This window comes from Coturnix japonica, unplaced genomic scaffold, assembly GCF_054131305.1.
Source record: "Coturnix japonica strain WE unplaced genomic scaffold, WE-NBRP24 Scf094, whole genome shotgun sequence".
NCBI lineage: Eukaryota > Metazoa > Chordata > Aves > Galliformes > Phasianidae > Coturnix > Coturnix japonica.
The window spans coordinates 6,664-26,927 of record NW_028188997.1 but is presented as its reverse complement, the minus strand read 5'-3'; the positions used below and the strand labels follow the sequence as shown (position 1 = coordinate 26,927).

The following is a 20,264-nucleotide window of genomic DNA, read 5'->3' as shown; positions in this document are numbered from 1 at the left end:
GGATATGGGGGTTTATGGGGGGATATGAGGTGGGAATGAGGGGATAAGGGGGGATATGGGGTGGGATATGGGGGGGATATGGGGGGCTGTGGGGTGGATATAGGGGGATATGGGGAGGTTATAGGGGGATATGGGGGGATACGGGGGGGTTATGGGGTATATGGGGGGATATGGGGGGGGTTATGGGGGGATATGGGGAGGTTATAGGGGGATATGGGGGGAGATATGGGGAGATATGGGGGGATAAGTGGATATGGGGGGCTAGGGGTTGGATATAGGGGGATATGGGGGGGTTATAGGGGGATATGGGGAGGTTATAGGGGGATATGGGGGGAGATATGGGGAGATATGGGGGGATAAGTGGATATGGGTGGCTAGGGGTTTGATATAGGGGGATATGGGGAGGTTATAGGGGGATATGGGATGGATAGGGGGTGATATGGGGGGATATGGGGTGATATGGGTAGATATGGGGTGGGATATGGGGGCATTTGGGGGTGATATGGGGTTATAAGGGGTTCTATGGGGGGATATTGGGGTTCTATGGAGGGATATGGGGGGATATGGGGACCGCCAGGTGGCGCTATGGGCTGCAATGCAACTCTTGGCCGCTAGGAGGCGCTGTGACTGCAATGTAACTCTATGGCCACTAGGTGGCGCTATGGTCAATGTAACCCTATGGCCGCAATGTACCCCAATGTTGGAGGACTCCCCCTAGGTGGCGCTATGGTCAATGTAACCCTATGGCCGCAATGTAACCCTATGGGCTGCAATGCAACCCTATGGCCGCTAGGTGGCGCTATGGTCAATGTAACTCTATGGGCTCAATGTAACCCTATGGCCGCAATGTACCCCAATGTTGGAGGACTCCCCCTAGGTGGCGCTGTGACTCAATGTAACTCTATGGCTGCAATGCAACCCTATGGCCGCTAGGTGGCGCTATGGTCAACGTAACTCTATGGGCTCAATGTAACCCTATGGGCTGCAATGCAACCCTATGGCCGCTAGGTGGCGCTATGGTCAATGTAACTCTATGGGCTCAATGTAACCCTATGGGCTCAATGTAACCCTATGGCCGCTAGGTGGCGCTATGGTCAATGTAACTCTATGGGCTCAATGTAACCCTATGGCCGCAATGTAACCCTATGGGCTGCAATGTAACCCTATGGCCGCTAGGTGGCGCTATGGTCAATGTAACCCTATGGGCTCAATGTAACCCTATGGCCACAATGCAACCCTATGGCCGCTAGGTGGCGCTGTGACTGCAATGTAACCCTATGGCCGCTAGGTGGCGCTATGGTCAATGTAACCCTATGGCTGCAATGTAACCCTATGGCCGCTAGGTGGCGCTATGGTCAATGTAACCCTATGGCTGCAATGTAACCCTATGGCCGCTAGGTGGCGCTATGGTCAATGTAACTCTATGGGCTCAATGTAACCCTATGGCCGCAATGTAACTCTATGTCGGAGGACTCCCCCTAGGTGGCGCTGTCGCTCTCACCTTGTCGTTGTCGACGCTCTGCCTGAGGCGGCACCGGGCCGTCTTGTCGTTCATTTCCGCCCATTTCCCTTTGAACCACTTGACCACGGGTTTGACCGGAAGTGCCGCCCCGGCAACACGAGCTGACACCGTCACGTCCTTCCCTGCAACCGGAACCGGAACAGGAAGTGAGTGGGACCGGAACAGGAAGTGGGTGAGGCCGGAACAGGAAGTTGGGACCAGAACAGGAAGTGAGTGGGGTCGGGACAGGAAGATGGGACCAGAACAGGAAGTGAGTGGGACCGGAACAGGAAGTGAGTGGGACCGGAACAGGAAGTTGGGGCCGGAACAGGAAGTTGGGGCCGGGACAGGAAGTGAGTGGGGCCGGAAGGGACCCAATAGGGAACCATAGAGACTAATAGGGATACCATAGAGATGCATGGGGACCCATAGGGACCCATAGAGACCCATAGGGACCCATAGGGACCCATAGAGACCCATAGGGACCCATAGGGATCCCATAGGGACCCATAGGGACCCATAGGGACCCATAGAGACCCATAGGGACCCATAGGGACCCATAGAGACCCATAGGGACCCATAGGGACACATAGGGACCCATAGAGACCCATAGAGACCCATAGGGACCCATAGAGACCCATAGGGACCCATAGAGACCCATAGAGACCCATAGGGACCCATAGAGACCCATAGGGACCCATAGGGACCCATAGAGACCCATAGGGACTCATAGAGACCCATAGGGACCCCATAGGGACATATGGGGACCCATAGTGAACCCCCAGCCCCATATCAAACCCCCACCAGCTCCATAGCGCCCCATAGATCCCTATGGAGCCCCATAGCACCCCATAGAGCCCCATAGCTGCCACATAGCCACCCCATAGAGCCCCATAGTGCCCCATAGAGCCCCATAGCACCCCCATAGCGCCCCCCAGCCCCATAGCACCCCCCCAGCCCCATAGCGCCCTATAGTGCCCCATAGCTGCCCCATAGCTGCCCCATAGCACCCCCCCAGACCCATAATGCACCATAGCACCCCATAGTGCCCCATAGAGCCCCATAACCGCCCCATAGCACCCCATAGCGCCTCCCCAGCCTCATAGCACCCCATAGAGCCCCCATAAGACCCCATAGCGCCCCATAGCTCCCCATATTCCCTCCCCAGCCCCATAGAGCCCCATAGCGCCCCATAGCTGCCCCATAGCACCTCACAGATCCCCATGGAGCCCCATAACCGCCCCATAGTGCCCCCCCAGCCCCATAATGCACCATAGCCCCTTCCCATAGCGACCCCCCAGCCCCATAGCACCCCATAGTGCCCCATAGCTCCCCATAGCGCCTCCCCAGCCCCACAGCACCCCATAGTGCCTCCCCAGCCCCATAGCGCCCCATAGCACCCCATAGAGCCCCATAGCACCCCATAGTGCCCCATAGCGCCTCCCCAACCCCATAGCGACCCATAGAGCCCCATAGCGCCCCATAGAGCCCCCCCAGCCTCATAGTGCCTCATAGCACCCTATAGCACCCCATAGAGCCCCATAGCGCTCCATAGAGCCCCATAACCACCCCATAGAGCCCCATAGCATCCCATAGCATCCCATAGAGCCCCATAGCGCCCCATAGCATCCCCCCAGCCCCATAGCGCCCCATAGAACCCCATAGCGCCCCCATAGCCACCCCATAGAGCCCCATAGCGCCCCATAGCTGCCCCATAGCGCCCCATAGAGCCCCACAACCACCCCATAGAGCCCCATAGCATCCCATAGCATCCCATAGAGCCCCATAGCGCCCCATATCATCCCCCCAGCCCCATATCGCCCCATAGAACCCCATAGCGCCCCATAGCTGCCCCATAGCGCCCCATAGTGCCCCATAGAGCTGCATAACCACCCCATAGAGCCCCATAGCATCCCATAGAGCCCCATAGCATCCCATAGCATCCCCCAGCCCCATAGCGCCCCATAGAACCCCATAGCGCCCCATAGAACCCCATAGCGCCCCATAGCATCCCATAGAGCTTCATAGAGCCCCATAGCGCCCCATAGCGCCTCCCCAACCCCATAGCACCCCATAGAGCCCCATAGCGCCCCCCCAGCCCCATAGCGCCCCATAGAGCCCCATAGCGCCCCATAGCTGCCCCATAGCACCCCATAGCGCCCCCATAACCACCCCATAGAGCCCCATAGCATCCCATAGAGCCCCATAGCGCCCCATAGCTCCCCATAGAGCCCCATAGCGCCCCATAGTGCCTCCCCAACCCCATAGCGCCCCATAGAGCCCCATAGCGCCCCATAGCTGCCCCATAGAGCCCCATAGCGCCCCATAGAACCCCATAGCGCCCCATAGCACCCCATAGAGCCCCATAGCGCCCCATAGCACCCCATAGCATCCCCCCAGCCCCATAGCGCCCCATAGAACCCCATAGCGCCCCCATAGCCACCCCATAGAGCCCCATAGCGCCCCATAGCTACCCCATAGAGCCCCATAACCACCCCATAGAGCCCCATAGCATCCCATAGCATCCCATAGAGCTCCATAGCACCCCATAGCTGCCCCATAGAGCCCCATAACCACCCCATAGAGCCCCATAGCATCCCATAGCATCCCATAGCATCCCATAGAGCCCCATAGCGCCCCATAGCGCCCCATAGCATCCCCCCAGCCCCATAGCGCCCCATAGAACCCCATAGCGCCCCATAGCTGCCCCATAGCGCCCCATAGAGCCCCATAACCACCCCATAGAGCCCCATAGCATCCCATAGCATCCCATAGAGCCCCATAGCATCCCCCCAGCCCCATAGTGCCCCATAGCGCCCCATAGAACCCCATAGCGCCCCATAGCACCCCATAGCGCCCCATAGCATCCCATAGAGCTTCATAGAGCCCCATAGCGCCCCATAGCTCCCCATAGAGCCCCATAGCGCCCCATAGCGCCCCATAGCGCCTCCCCAACCCCATAGCACCCCATAGAGCCCCATAGCGCCCCCCCAGACCCATAGCGCCCCATAGCTGCCCCATAGCCACCCCATAGAGACCCATAGCGCTCCATAGCGCCCCATAGCGCCCCATAGCCACCCCATAGAGCCCCATAGCATCCCATAGAGCCCCATAGCATCCCATAGCATCCCCCAGCCCCATAGTGCCCCATAGCGCCCCATAGCGCCCCATAAAACCCCATAGCGCCCCATAGCACCCCATAGCGCCCCATAGCATCCCATAGAGCTTCATAGAGCCCCATAGCGCCCCATAGCTCCCCATAGAGCCCCATAGTGCCCCATAGCGCCTCCCCAACCCCATAGCACCCCATAGAGCCCCATAGCGCCCCCCCAGACCCATAGCGCTCCATAGCGCCCCCATAGCCACCCCATAGAGCCCCATAGCGCCCCATAGCTGCCCCATAGAGCCCCATAACCACCCCATAGAGCCCCATAGCATCCCATAGCATCCCATAGAGCCCCATAGCATCCCATAGAGCCCCATAGCGCCCCATAGCGCCCCATAGCATCCCCCCAGCCCCATAGCGCCCCATAGAACCCCATAGCGCCCCATAGCTGCCCCATAGCGCCCCATAGCGCCCCATAGAACCCCATAGCGCCCCATAGCTGCCCCATAGCGCCCCATAGCTGCCCCATAGCTGCCCCATAGCGCCCCATAGCATCCCATAGAGCCCCATAGCGCCCCATAGCATCACATAGAGCCCTATAGCATCCCCCCAGCCCCATAGTGCCCCATAGCATCCGATAGCATCCCCCCAGCCCCATAGCGCCCCATAGAACCCCATAGCGCCCCATAGCTGCCCCATAGAGCCCCATAACCACCCCATAGAGCCCCATAGCATCCCATAGAGCCCCATAGCGCCCTATAGCATCCCCCCAGCCCCATAGCGCCCCATAGAACCCCATAGCATCCCATAGCATCTCATAGAGCCCCATAGCATCCCCCCAGCCCCATAGTGCCCCATAGAACCCCATAGCGCCCCATAGCTGCCCCATAGCGCCCCATAGCTGCCCCATAGCGCCCCATAGCTGCCCCATAGAGCCCCATAGCATCCCATAGAGCCCCATAGCATCCCCCCAGCCCCATAGCGCCCCATAGCGCCCCATAGAACCCCATAGCGCCCCATAGCGCCCCATAGCTGCCCCATAGCGCCCCCCCAGCCCCATAGCGCCCCATAGAACCCCATAGCGCCCCCATAGCCACCCCATAGAGCCCCATAGCGCCCCATAGCTGCCCCATAGCGCCCCATAGCGCCCCATAGAGCCCCATAACCACCCCATAGAGCCCCATAGCATCCCATAGCATCTCATAGAGCCCCATAGCATCCCCCCAGCCCCATAGCGCCCCATAGAACCCCATAGCGCCCCATAGCACCCCATAGCGCCCCATAGCATCCCATAGAGCTTCATAGAGCCCCATAGCGCCCCATAGAGCCCCATAGCGCCCCATAGCATCCCATAGAGCTTCATAGAGCCCCATAGCGCCCCATAGCGCCCCATAGTGCCCCATAGCATCCCATAGAGCCCCATAGCGCCCCATAGCTGCCCCATAGCGCCCCATAGCACCCCATAGAACCCCATAGCGCCCCATAGAACCCCATAGCGCCCCATAGCTGCCCCATAGCACCCCATAGCATCCCCCCAGCCCCATAGCACCCCATAGAACCCCATAGCGCCCCATAGCTGCCCCATAGCACCCCATAGCTACCCATAGCGTCTCCCCAGCCCCATAGCGCCCCATAGCAACCCATAGAGCTCCATAGCGCCCCATAGCTGCCCCATAGCGCCCCATAGCGCCCCATAGCATCCCATAGAGCTTCATAGAGCCCCATAGCGCCCCATAGCTGCCCCATAGCACCCCATAGCGCCCCATAGAGCCCCATAACCACCCCATAGAGCCCCATAGCACCCCATAGCATCCTATAGAGCCCCATAGCTCCCCATAGCGCCCCATAGCATCCCCTCAGCCCCATAGCGCCCCATAGAACCCCATAGCGCCCCATAGAACCCCATAGCGCCCCATAGCACCCTATAGCACCCCATAGAACCCCATAGCGCCCCATAGCATCCTATAGAGCCCCATAACCACCCCATAGAGCCCCATAGCATCCCATAGCATCTCATAGAGCCCCATAGCATCCCCCCAGCCCCATAGTGCCCCATAGAACCCCATAGCGCCCCATAGCTGCCCCATAGCGCCCCATAGCATCCCCCCAGCCCCATAGCACCCCATAGAACCCCATAGCGCCCCATAGCTGCCCCATAGCGCCCCATAGCATCCCCCCAGCCCCATAGCACCCCATAGAGCCCCATAGCGCCCCATAGCTGCCCCATAGCACCCCATAGTGCCCCATAGAGCCCCATAGCGCCCCATAGCTGCCCCATAGCACCCCATAGCGCCCCATAGAGCCCCATAACCACCCCATAGAGCCCCATAGCATCCCATAGCATCCCATAGAGCCCCATAGCATCCCCCCAGCCCCATAGTGCCCCATAGAACCCCATAGCGCCCCATAGCTGCCCCATAGCGCCCCATAGCGCCCCCTTACCGCTCTCCACCATGACGTTTTGGGGTTTGCTGAGGAAAAGCCCTTCGGGTTCGTCGGCCTTGGGGGGCTCGTCGTCCACTGGGGGCACAAATATATGGGGCCACAGTCAGTTTATAGGGTCCCACTTATGGGGCCAGCCCCACTTATGGGGCCAGACCCACTTATGGGGTCAGACCCACTTATGGGGTCAATGGGGCCCCATTTAGTTTATGGGGTCCCATAATGGGGTTAATCCCACTTATGGGGTCAGTCCCACTTATGGGGTCCCAGTTATATGGGGTCCCACTTATGGGGCCAGCCCCACTTATGGGGTCAATAGGGTCCCATTTAGCTTATGGGGTCCCACTTATGGGGCCAGCCCCACTTATGAGGTCCCAGTTATATGGGGTCCCACTTATGGGGCCAGACCCACTTATGGGGTCAATGGGGTCCCATTTAGCTTATAGGGTCCCACTTATGGGGCCAGCCCCACTTATGGGGTCAGACCCACTTATGGGGTCCCAATTGTATGGGGTCCCACTTATGGGTCAGTCCCACTTATGGGGTCCCACTTATGGGGCCAGCCCCACTTATGAGGCCAGCCCCACTTATGGGGTCAGTCCCACTTATGGGATTCCATTTACTTTATAGGGTCCCAGTTATGGGGTCACCCCACTTATGGGGCCAGCCCCACGTATGGGGTCAATGGGGTCCCATTTACTTTATGGGGTCCCACTTATGGGTCCCACTTATGGGGCCAGCCCCACTTATGGGGTCAATAGGGTCCCATTTAGCTTATGGGGTCCCACTTATGGGGCCAGCCCCACTTATGGGGTCAGACCCACTTATGGGGTCCCAGTTGCATGGGGTCCCACTTATGAGGTCAGTCCCACTTATGGGGTCTCACTTATGGGGCCAGCCCCACTTATGGGGTCCCATTTAGTTTATAGGGTCCCACTTATGGGGCCAGCCCCACTTATGGGGTCAATGGGGTCCCATTTAGCTTATGGGGTCCCACTTATGGGTCCCACTTATGGGGCCAAAACCACTTATGGGGTCAGATCCACATAAGGGGTCCCACTTATGGGGTCAGCCCCACTTATGGGGTCAGTCCCACTTATGGGGTCTCACTTATGGGGCCAGCCCCACTTATGGGGTCAATGGGGTCCCATATAGTTTATAGGGTCCCACTTATGGGGCCAGCCCCACTTATGGGGTCCCATATAGTTTATAGGGTCCCACTTATGGGGCCAGCCCCACTTATGGGGTCCCATATAGTTTATAGGGTCCCACTTATGGGGCCAGCCCCACTTATGGGGTCAATGGGGTCCCATATAGTTTATAGGGTCCCACTTATGGGGCCAGCCCCACTTATGGGGTCCCATATAGTTTATAGGATCCCACTTATGGGGCCAGCCCTACTTATGGGGTCCCACTTATGGGACCCACTTATGGGGCCAGCCCCACTTATGGGGTCAGACCCACTTATGGGGTCAATGGGGTCCCATTTAGCTTATGGGGTCCCACTTATGGGTCCCACTTATGGGGCCAGCCCCATTTATAGGGTCCCATTTAGTTTATAGGGTCCCACTTATGGGGCCAGCCCCACTTATGGGGTCCCAGTTATATGGGATCCCACTTATGGGGCCAGCCCCACTTATGGGGTCCCATACAGTTTATAGGATCCCACTTATGGGGTCAGCCCCACTTATGGGGTCCCATATAGTTTATAGGGTCCCACTTATGGGGCCAGCCCCACTTATGGGGTCAGTCGCACTTATGGGGTCCCATTTAGTTTATAGGGTCTCACTTATGGGGTCAGACCCACTTATGGGGTCAATGGGGTCCCATTTAGTTTATAGGGTCCCATAATGGGGTCAGTCCCACTTATGGGGTCCCAGTTATATGGGGTCCCACTTATGGGGTCAGCCCCACTTATAGGGTCCCATTTAGTTTATAGGGTCCCACTTATGGGGTCCCACTTATGGGGCCAGCTCCACTTATGGGGTCAGTCGCACTTATGGGGTCCCATTTAGTTTATAGGGTCTCCCTTATGGGGCCAGCCCCACTTATGGGGTCCCATATAGTTTATAGGGTCCCACTTATGGGGCCAGCTCCACTTATGGGGTCCCACTTATGGGGCCAGCCCCACTTATGGGGTCAGACCCACTTATGGGGTCCCAGTTGTATGGGGTCCCACTTATGGGTCAATCCCACTTATGGGGTCCCACTTATGGGGCCAGCCCCACTTATGGGGTCCCATTGGGGTCCCATATAGTTTATAGGGTCCCACTTATGGGGCCAGCCCCACTTATGGGGTCCCATATAGTTTATAGGGTCCCACTTATGGGGCCAGCCCCACTTATGGGGTCAATGGGGTCCCATATAGTTTATAGGGTCCCACTTATGGGGCCAGCCCCATTTATAGGGTCCCATATAGTTTATAGGATCCCACTTATGGGGCCAGCCCCACTTATGGGGTCAATGGGGTCCCATATAGTTTATAGGGTCCCACTTATGGGGCCAGCCCCACTTATGGGGTCAATGGGGTCCCATTTAGTTTATGGGGTCCCACTTATGGGTCCCACTTATGGGGCCAGCCCCACTTATGGGGCTAGCCCCACTTATGGGGTCAGTCCCACTTATGGGGTCTCACTTATGGGGCCAGCCCCACTTATGGGGTCCCATTGGGGTCCCATATAGTTTATAGGGTCCCACTTATGGGGCCAGCCCCACTTATGGGGTCCCATATAGTTTATAGGGTCTCACTTATGGGGCCAGCCCCACTTATGGGGTCCCATATAGTTTATAGGGTCCCACTTATGGGGCCAGCCCCACTTATGGGGTCCCATATAGTTTATAGGATCCCACTTATGGGGCCAGCCCTACTTATGGGGTCCCACTTATGGGACCCACTTATGGGGCCAGCCCCACTTATGGGGTCAGACCCACTTATGGGGTCAATGGGGTCCCATTTAGCTTATGGGGTCCCACTTATGGGTCCCACTTATGGGGCCAGCCCCATTTATAGGGTCCCATTTAGTTTATAGGGTCCCACTTATGGGGCCAGCCCCACTTATGGGGTCCCAGTTATATGGGATCCCACTTATGGGGCCAGCCCCACTTATGGGGTCCCATACAGTTTATAGGATCCCACTTATGGGGTCAGCCCCACTTATGGGGTCCCATATAGTTTATAGGGTCCCACTTATGGGGCCAGCCCCACTTATGGGGTCAGTCGCACTTATGGGGTCCCATTTAGTTTATAGGGTCTCACTTATGGGGTCAGACCCACTTATGGGGTCAATGGGGTCCCATTTAGTTTATAGGGTCCCATAATGGGGTCAGTCCCACTTATGGGGTCCCAGTTATATGGGGTCCCACTTATGGGGTCAGTCCCACTTATGGGGTCCCATTTAGCTTATGGGGTCCCACTTATGGGGTCTCACTTATGGGGCCAGCCCCACTTATGGGGTCAGTCCCACTTATGGGGTCCCATTTAGTTTATAGGGTCTCCCTTATGGGGCCAGCCCCACTTATGGGGTCCCATTTAGCTTATGGGGTCCCACTTATGGGTCCCACTTATGGGGTCCCACTTATGGGGTCAGACCCACTTATAGGGTCCCATTTAGTTTATAGGGTCCCACTTATGGGGTCAGCTCCACTTATGGGGTCAATAGGGTCCCATTTAGCTTATGGGGTCCCATTTACTTTATGGGGTGTCACTTATGGGACCCACTTATGGGGCCAGCCCCACTTATGGGGTCCCATTTAGTTTATAGGGTCTCACTTATGGGGCCAGCCCCACTTATGGGGTCCCATTTAGCTTATGGGGTCCCACTTATGGGGTCTCACTTATGGGGCCAGCCCCACTTATGGGGTCAGTCCCACTTACGGGGTCCCATTTAGTTTATAGGGTCTCACTTATGGGGTCAGACCCACTTATGGGGTCCCAGTTGTATGGGATCCCACTTATGGGGTCAGTCCCACTTATGGGGTCCCACTTATGGGGCCAGCCCCACTTATGGGGTCAGTTGCACTTATGGGGTCCCCATTAGTTTATGGGGTCCCACTTATGGGGCCAGCCCCATTTATAGGGTCCCATTTAGTTTATAGGGTCCCACTTATGGGGCCAGCCCCACTTATGGGGTCAATGGGGTCCCATTTAGCTTATGGGGTCCCACTTATGGGTCCCACTTATGGGGCCAAAACCACTTATGGGGTCAGATCCACTTAAGGGGTCCCACTTATGGGGCCAGCCCCACTTATGGGGTCCCATTTAGCTTATGGGGTCCCACTTATGGGGTCAGATCCACTTATGGGGCCAGCCCCACTTATGGGGTCAATGGGGTCCCATATAGTTTATAGGGTCCCACTTATGGGGCCAGCCCCACTTATGGGGTCAGTCCCACTTATGGGGTCCCATTTATATGGGGTCCCACTTATGGGTCAGTCCCACTTATGGGGTCTCACTTATGGGGCCAGACCCACTTATGGGGTCCCATTGGGGTCCCATATAGTTTATAGGGTCCCACTTATGGGGCCAGCCCCACTTATGGGGTCCCATTTAGTTTATAGGGTCTCACTTATGGGGCCAGCCCCACTTATGGGGTCCCATTTAGTTTATAGGGTCCCACTTATGGGGCCAGCCCCACTTATGGGGTCAATGGGGTCCCATATAGTTTATAGGGTCCCACTTATGGGGCCAGCCCCACTTATGGGGTCAGCCCCACTTATGGGGTCCCATATAGTTTATAGGGTCTCACTTATGGGGCCAGCCCCACTTATGGGGTCAATGGGGTCCCATTTAGCTTATAGGGTCCCACTTATGGGGCCAGCCCCACTTATGGGGTCAGACCCACTTATGGGGTCCCAATTGTATGGGGTCCCACTTATGGGTCAGTCCCACTTATGGGGTCCCACTTATGGGGCCAGCCCCACTTATGAGGCCAGCCCCACTTATGGGGTCAGTCCCACTTATGGGATTCCATTTACTTTATAGGGTCCCAGTTACGGGGTCACCCCACTTATGGGGCCAGCCCCACGTATGGGGTCAATGGGGTCCCATTTACTTTATGGGGTCCCACTTATGGGTCCCACTTATGGGGTCAGACCCACTTATGGGGTCCCAGTTGTATGGGATCCCACTTATGGGGTCAGTCCCACTTACGGGGTCCCACTTATGGGGCCAGCCCCACTTATGGGGTCAGATCCACTTATGGGTCAATGGGGTCCCATTTACTTTATGGGGTCCCACTTATGGGTCCCACTTATGGGGCCAGCCCCATTTATAGGGTCCCATTTAGTTTATAGGGTCCCACTTATGGGGCCAGCCCCATTTATAGGGTCCCATTTAGTTTATAGGGTCCCACTTATGGGTCAGTCCCACTTATGGGGTCCCACTTATGGGGCCAGCCCCACTTATGGGGTCAGTTGCACTTATGGGGTCCCCATTAGTTTATGGGGTCCCACTTATGGGTCCCACTTATGGGGCCAGCCCCATTTATAGGGTCCCATTTAGTTTATAGGGTCCCACTTATGGGGTCAGCCCCACTTATGGGGTCCCATTTAGTTTATAGGATCCCACTTATGGGGCCAGCCCCACTTATGGGTCCCACTTATGGGGCAGCCCATAGGGGGCGCTGTGGGTCACTCACCCGGTGCTTCATCTTTGGGCTCTGCAATGAAAATAAAGCAATTAATTAATCACTAATTAATGAGTTAATTAATTAACGAGCTTCATTAATATTCCCTCTTAATGACCCCATCCTAATTAGAGCCCCCCCTTTAATTAGTATATCCCCTTAATTAGCCCCCATTAATTAGTATATACTCTTAATTAGCCCCATTAATTACCCCCCTTTAATTAGCATACACCCCTTAATTGGCCCCCATTAATTAGCATATCCCCTTAATTACCCCCCCTTAATTAGCATACACCCTTTAATTACCACTCTTTAATTAGCACACACCCTTAATTAACCCCCCTTAATTAGCATATCCCCTTAATTAGCACCCTTAATTATAATACCCCATTAATTAACTCACCTTAATTAGCATACACCCTTAATTAGATCCCTTAATTATACCCCCTTAATTAGCATAACCCATTAATCACCCCCCTTAATTAGCATATCTGCCCCCTTAATTAGCATACACCCTTAATTAGACCGTTAATTAACATATCCCCTTAATTAGCCCCCCTAATTAAGGCCCCCTCCCCTAATTAACCCCCCCCTTAATTAACTAGAGACCATTGAGTGCCCCAAGTAATTAATTAATTATGCTAATTAATGACCCTAATTAACGACCCCCCCTTAATTAATGACCTTGAGGGGGCGGCTCCTCCTTCTTCTCCTCCTTCTTCTTCGCCTCCTTCTTTGGAGCTTAATTAACATAATTAACATAATTAATTAACCTCATTAAGGACCTAATTAACCTCATTAAGGCTAATTAACCTCGTGAATGTTAATTAAACCCATGAATGTTAATTAACCCCATTAGGGGCTATTGATACCCCCCCCCACCCCCCCAAGAGAAAACTTATAAGGGTTAATTAACATTAATTAATTAATATTAATTAAGCCCATCTCATGTTAATTAAATCCATCTCAAGCTAATTAACATCATTAATTAACCCCAAGGTTAATTAATTCAAGCCTAATTAACACCATAAGGGCCAATTAACGAACCTTATCCCAGTAGGTTAATTAACCCCAATTAAGGCTCATTAATTAATTAACCCTAATTAACACCATGGGGGGGTAATTAATTTCATACTAATTAACTCCAATAAACTACTTAATTAACTCATTAATTACCCCCCCCCCCCCATTAGGATCCACTTAAACTCAAAGCATTAATCAATGCCCTAATTAATTAATTAACTCCCCTTAATTAAGCCCTAATTAATTAACTAATTAACCCCCCTTAATTAAGATCTAACTAATTAACTAATTAACCCCACCTTAATTAAGCCCTAATTGATTAATTACCTAATTAACCCACCCCTCCTTATAAGGTAATTACCCCCCCCATTAGGAACCACTTAAACCCTTAATTAAGCCCTAATTAATCAACTAATTAACTAATTAACCCCCCCATCCATATAAGGTAATTAAGCCCCTCCCCCTCCATATCTAATTAAGGCCCATTAAAGCTAATTAACCCCACCGGAGTTAATTAATACCCCCCCCCCCCCCCCCCCCCCCATTAAGATCCACTTAAACCCACAGCATTAATCCCTTAATTAAGCCCTAATTAATTAACTAATTAACTAATTAACCCACCCAGCCATATAAGATAATTAAGCCCCTCCCCCCCCATGTCTAATTAAGGCCCATTAAAGCTAATTAACACCCCCAGGAGTTAATTAATACCCCCCCCCCCCCCCCATTAGGAACCACTTAAACCCAACGTATTAATTAAGCCCTTAATTAAGCCCTAATTAATTAACTAATTAACTAATTAACCCCCCAATCCATATAAGGTAATTAAGCCCCTCCCCCCCACGTCTAATTAAGGCCCATTAAAGGTAATTAACCCCCCCGGAGTTAATTAATACCCCCCCCCCTTCCCCCCATTAGGAGCCACTTAAACCCAAAGCATTAATTAAACCCTTAATTAAGCTCTAATTAATTAACTAATTAACTAATTAACCCCTCCCATCCATATAAGGTAATTAAGCCCCTCCCCCTCCATGTCTAATTAAGGCCCATTAAAGCTAATTAACACTCCCAGAAGTTAATTAATACCCCCCCCCCCCCATTAGGAACCACATAAACCCAATGTATTAATTAAGCCCTTAATTAAGCCCTAATTAATTAACTAATTAACTAATTAACCCCCCCATCCATATAAGGTAATTAAGCTCCTCCCCCCCCATGTCTAATTAAGGCCCATTAAAGCTAATTAACACCCCCAGGAGTTAATTAATACCCCCCCCCCCCCCCCCATTAGGAGCCACGTAAACCCAACATATTAATTAAGCCCTTAATTAAGCCCTAATTAATCAACTAATTAACTAATTAACCCCCCCATCCATATAAGGTAATTAAGCCCCTCCCCCCCCATGTCTAATTAAGGCCCATTAAAGGTAATTAACCCCCCCCGGAGTTAATTAATACCCCCCCCCCTCCCCCATTAGGAGCCACTTAAACCCAACGTATTAATTAAACCCTTAATTAAGCCCTAATTAATCAACTAATTAACTAATTAACCCCCCCATCCATATAAGGTAATTAAGCCCTTCCCCCTCCATGTCTAATTAAGCCCCATTAAAGCTAATTAACCCCCCCAGGAGTTAATTAATACCCCCCCCCCATTAGGAGCCACTTAAACCCAACGTATTAATTAAACCCTTAATTAAGCCCTAATTAATTAACTAATTAACTAATTAACCCCCCCATCCATATAAGGTAATTAAGCCCCTCCCCCCCCATGTCTAATTAAGGCCCATTAAAGCTAATTAACACACCCAGGAGTTAATTAATACCCCCCCCCCCCCCCATTAGGAACCACTTAAACCCAACATATTAATTAAACCCTTAATTAAGCCCTAATTAATTAACTAATTAACTAATTAACCCACCCATCCATATAAGGTAATTAAGCCCCTCCCCCCCCATGTCTAATTAAGGCCAATTAAAGCTAATTAACCCCACCGGAGTTAATTAATACCCCCCCCCCCCCCATTACGAGCCACTTAAGCCCAACGTATTAATTAAACCCTTAATTAAGCCCTAATTAATTAATTAATTAACTAATTAACCCACCCATCCATATAAGGTAATTAAGCCCCTCCCCCCCCATGTCTAATTAAGGCCCATTAAAGGTAATTAACCCCCCCCAGAGGTAATTAATACCCCCCCCCCCCCCCCCAGCTGTCATAGGGATCAATGTCAGGGCTATAAATAGAGACCCCCCCCCAGCCCCCCCCCCCCTTAATTAATGGCCTTAATTAGTGAAACCCTCTTAATTAATGCCCTAATTAGTGACCTCCCATTAATTAAGGCCCTCCCCTCTTAATTAATGCCCTTCCTAATTAATACCCCCCCTAATTAGTGCCTAATTAGTGCCCCCAATGAGAGCCCCCCCAGCCCCCCCCTCTTAATTAATGGCCTTAATTAGTGAAACCATCTTAATTAATGCCCTAATTAGTGACCCCCCTCATTAATTAACTCCCTCCCCCCTTAATTAATGACCTCCCCCCTTAATTAGTGCCCTTCCTAATTAATACCCCCCCTAATTAGTGCCTAATTAGTGCCCCCAATGAGAACCCCCCCCAACCCCCCCCCCCCTTAATTAATGGCCTTAGTGAAACCCTCTTAATTAATGCTTTAATTAGTGACCCCCCTTAATTAATGCCCGCCCTAATTAGCCTAATTAGTGATCCCCCCTTAATTAATGCCTGCCCTAATTAGTCCTAATTAGTGACCCCCCCTTAATTAGTGATCAACCCCCCTTAATTAATTCTCTCCCCCCTTAATTAATGCCCTAATTAGTGATACCACCCCCTTAATTAGTGACCCCCCCTTAATTAATTAATGGCCCCCCCTTTAATTAATGCCCTCCCTAATTAGCGAACCCCCCCATTAATTAAGGCCCTCCCCCCCCTTAATTACTCCCCCCTCTTAATTAATGCCCTTCCTAATTAGTGACCCCCCCCTTTAATTAATACCCCCCTCCTTAATTAGTGACCCCCACCTTAATTAGTGACCCCCCTTAATTAGTGACCCCCCACCTTAATTAGTGACCCCCCTTAATTAGTGATCCCTCCCCTTAATTAACCGTTAATTAATTAACCCCCTTAATGACCCCCGCTTAATTAGTGACCCCTCCTTAATTAATGCCCTTCCTAATTAGTGACCCCTCATTAATTAAGGCCCTCCCCCCTTAATTAGTGTTCTTCCTAATTAATACCCCCACTAATTAGTGCCTAATTAGTGCCCCCAATGAGAGCCCCCCCGACCCCCCCTTAATTAATGCCCTTCCCATTAATTAATGCCTTAATTAGTGACCCCCCCTTAATTAATGCCCTAATTAGTGACCCCCCCTTTAATTAGTGACCCCCCCCGCTTAATTAATGCCCTCCCCAATTAGCGACCCCCCCCAATCCATTAATTAATGGCCTTCCTAATTAGTGACCCCCCCCTTAATTAATGCCCTAATTAGTGACCCCCTCTTAATTAATGACCTTCCTAATTAGTGACCCCCCTTTATTAGTGAGCCCCCCCTCATTAATTAAAGCCCTCTCTCCTTAATTAATGCCCTCCGTTAATTAATGCCATCCCCAATTAGCGACCCCCCCTTAATTAACACCCCCCCTTAATTAATGCCCTAATTAGTGACCCCCCTTAATTAATGCCCTAATTAGTGACCCCCCTTAATTAACTTCCCCCCCTTAATTAATGCCCTAATTAGTGACCCCCCTTAATTAATGCTCTAATTAGTGACCCCCCCTTAATTAACACCCCCCCTTAATTAATGCCCTAATTAGTGACCCCCCATAATTAGTGACCCCCCCTTAATTAAGACCCCCCCTTAACTTAATTACTGTCTCCCCCCTTAATTAATGCCCTCCCCAATTAGCGACCCCCCCCTTAATTAATGACCCCCCCTTAATTAATGCCCTTCCTAATTAGTGATAACCCCCCTTAATTAGTGACCCCCCCTTAATTAATGACCCCCCTCCCCCCTTAATTAACCCCCCCTTAATTAATGCCCTTCTTAATTAGTGACTCCCCCTTAATTAGTGACCCCCCCTTAATTAATCCCCTCTCTTAATTAATGCCCTTCCTAATTAATGACCCCCCAACTTAATTAATGCCCTTCCTAATTAGTGTCCCCCCTTAATTAACACCCCCTTAATTAACACCCACCCCAATTAGTGACGCCCTAATTAGCCTAATTAGCGACCCCCCCTTAATTAGTGACCCCCCCTTAATTAATGCCCTCCCCCCTTAATTAACACCCTCCCTTAATTAGTGACCCCCCCTTAATTAATGCCTGCCCTAATTAGTCTAATTAGCGACCCCCCCTTAATTAGTGACCCCCCCTTAATTAATGCCTGCCCTAATTAGTCTAATTAACACCCCCCCTTAATTAGTGACACCCCCCCCCCCAATTAATTAGCGCCTCCCCCTTAATTAGGACCCCTCCCCCCCCTCATTAAATCCAATTAATGCTAATTAACGCTAATTAATTAAGACTAATTAATCAAGACTAATTAATCACCCCCTCCATTTATTAACCCCCCCCCTTAGGCCGAGATAATTAACTCCCCCACTAATTAACCCCCCCCCATAATTAACGACCCCCCTTCTTAATCCCCAAGGCCTCATTAACCCTAATTAACCCTAATTAACGCTAATTAACGCTAATTAATCCCCCCCCCCCCCCCACCTGCTTTAGGTTCCGGCATCGCGGCTCTTTGTTCCCCCCCCCCCCAAGGGGGGAACCTTTAATCCCCCCCCCCCCCCCCCCCACGTGGGCCCCTCACCCACTTCCGGTGTGCCCCCCCCTTTTGTGTCCCCCCCTCCCCCACTTCCGGTGTGCCCCCCCCCTTTTGTGTCCCCCCCTCCCCCACTTCCGGTGTGCCCCCCCCTTTTTGTGTCCCCCCACTCCCCCACTTCCGGTATTCCCCCCACACACTTTGGGTCCCCCCCATCCCACTTTGGGTCCCCCCCCACTTCCGGTGTCCCCCTTTAGTGACCCCCCCCTCCCTCACTTCCGGTGTGCCCCCCCTCTTTATGTCCCCCCTCCCCCACTTCCGGTATTCCCCCCCCCCATCCGTCCCCCCACACACTTTGGGTCCCCCCCCACTTCCGGTGTCCCCCCTTCAGTGATCCCCCTCCCCCCCCTTTTTGTTCCCACCCCCCCACCTGGGCCCCTTTCTCACTTCCGGTGTTGCCCCCACTCTTTTGTGTCCCCCCCTCCCCCACTTCCGGTGTGCCCCCCCCTTTTTGTGTCCCCCCCTCATCCACTTCCGGTGTTCCCCCCCCTCTTTTGTGTCCCCCCACTCCCCCACTTCCGGTATTCCCCCCCCACACTTTGGGTCCCCCCCATCCCACTTTCGGTCCCCCCCCACTTCCGGTGTCCCCCCTTTAGTGATCCCCCTCCTCTACTTCCGGTGTCCCCACCCTTTTGGTCCCCCCGCCCCCCCATGTGCCCCTCACCCACTTCCGGTGCACCCCCACTTTGTGACCCCCCCCCCCCTCCCCACTTCCGGTGACCCCCCCCCACCATTTTGATCCCTCTCCCCCACTTCCGGTGTACCCCCCCTCCCCTTTTGGTCCCCCCCCCCCCCCCTCCCCCACTTCCGGTGCCCCCCTTCCCCCCCCCTCCTCCATTTTCATCCCCCCTCCCCCAACTTCCGGTGTCCCCCCCCCACTTTGTGTCCCCCCCATTTCCGGTCTCCCCCTTCCCTTTTTATCCCCCCCTCCCCCACTTCCGGTGTCCCCCACCTTTAGGTCCCCCCCCGCACCCCCTTTGTGTCTCCCCCTCTTCACTTCCGGTGTCCCCCCCCCTTCTGGACCCCCCCTATGTACCCACTTCCGGTGTGCCCCAACCTTTAAGTGTCCCCCTCCCTTTGAGCCCACTTCCGGTGTCCCCCCCCTTTTAACTTCCCCCCCCCATTGAGTACCCCCCCCCTTTGTGCCCCCCCCCACTTTATTCCCCCCCCCTTTGTGGCCCCATATCAACCTCCCCCCCTTATGTGCCCCCCCCTCCCAATATACCCCCCCTTTAAGAACCCCCCCCCTTTGTGCCCCCCCCCCTTTAGGTGCCCCCCCATTTGCCCCCCCACAATATAACCCCCCCACTTTATGTGCCCCCCCCCCACTTTATTCCCCCCCCCCCTTTGTGGCCCCATATCAACCTCCCCCCCATTATGTGCCCCCCCCCCCTTTAGGTGCCCCCCCTTTAAACTCCCCCCCCTTTGTAACCCCCCCCACTTTATGCCCCCCCCTTTTGTGCCCCCCCCACTTTATTCCCCCCCCCCTTTGGCCCCATATCAACCTCCCCCCCTTATGTGCCCCCCCCATCCCAATATACCCCCCCTTTAAGAACCCCCCCCCTTTGTACCCTCCCCCTTTAGGTGCCCCCCCCATTTGCCCCCCCCCAATATAACCCCCCCACTTTATGTGCCCCCCCCCCACTTTATTCCCCCCCCCCCTTTGGCCCCATATCAACCTCCCCCCCTTATGTGCCCCCCCCCCTTCCAATATACCCCCCCTT

At 53.5% G+C, this 20,264-nt stretch overlaps 1 protein-coding gene across 1 annotated transcript in view; it reads right to left on the bottom strand.

The window, feature by feature from the left end:
- Positions 1 to 18,526, bottom strand: part of LOC107307900 (myosin-binding protein C, fast-type) — a 162,738-nt gene extending 144,212 nt beyond the window's left edge. The window contains exons 1-5 of the mRNA XM_085534668.1: positions 18,432 to 18,526; positions 13,358 to 13,414; positions 12,686 to 12,706; positions 7,050 to 7,127; positions 1,502 to 1,644 (exon numbers count right to left, since the gene is read on the bottom strand). Coding sequence (XP_085390794.1) covers positions 1,502 to 1,644; positions 7,050 to 7,127; positions 12,686 to 12,706; positions 13,358 to 13,414; positions 18,432 to 18,450 — 318 coding nt within the window. The 5' untranslated portion in view covers positions 18,451 to 18,526. The remainder of the gene's footprint in view (positions 1 to 1,501; positions 1,645 to 7,049; positions 7,128 to 12,685; positions 12,707 to 13,357; positions 13,415 to 18,431) is intronic.
- Between the last annotated feature and the right edge of the window lie 1,738 nt (positions 18,527 to 20,264).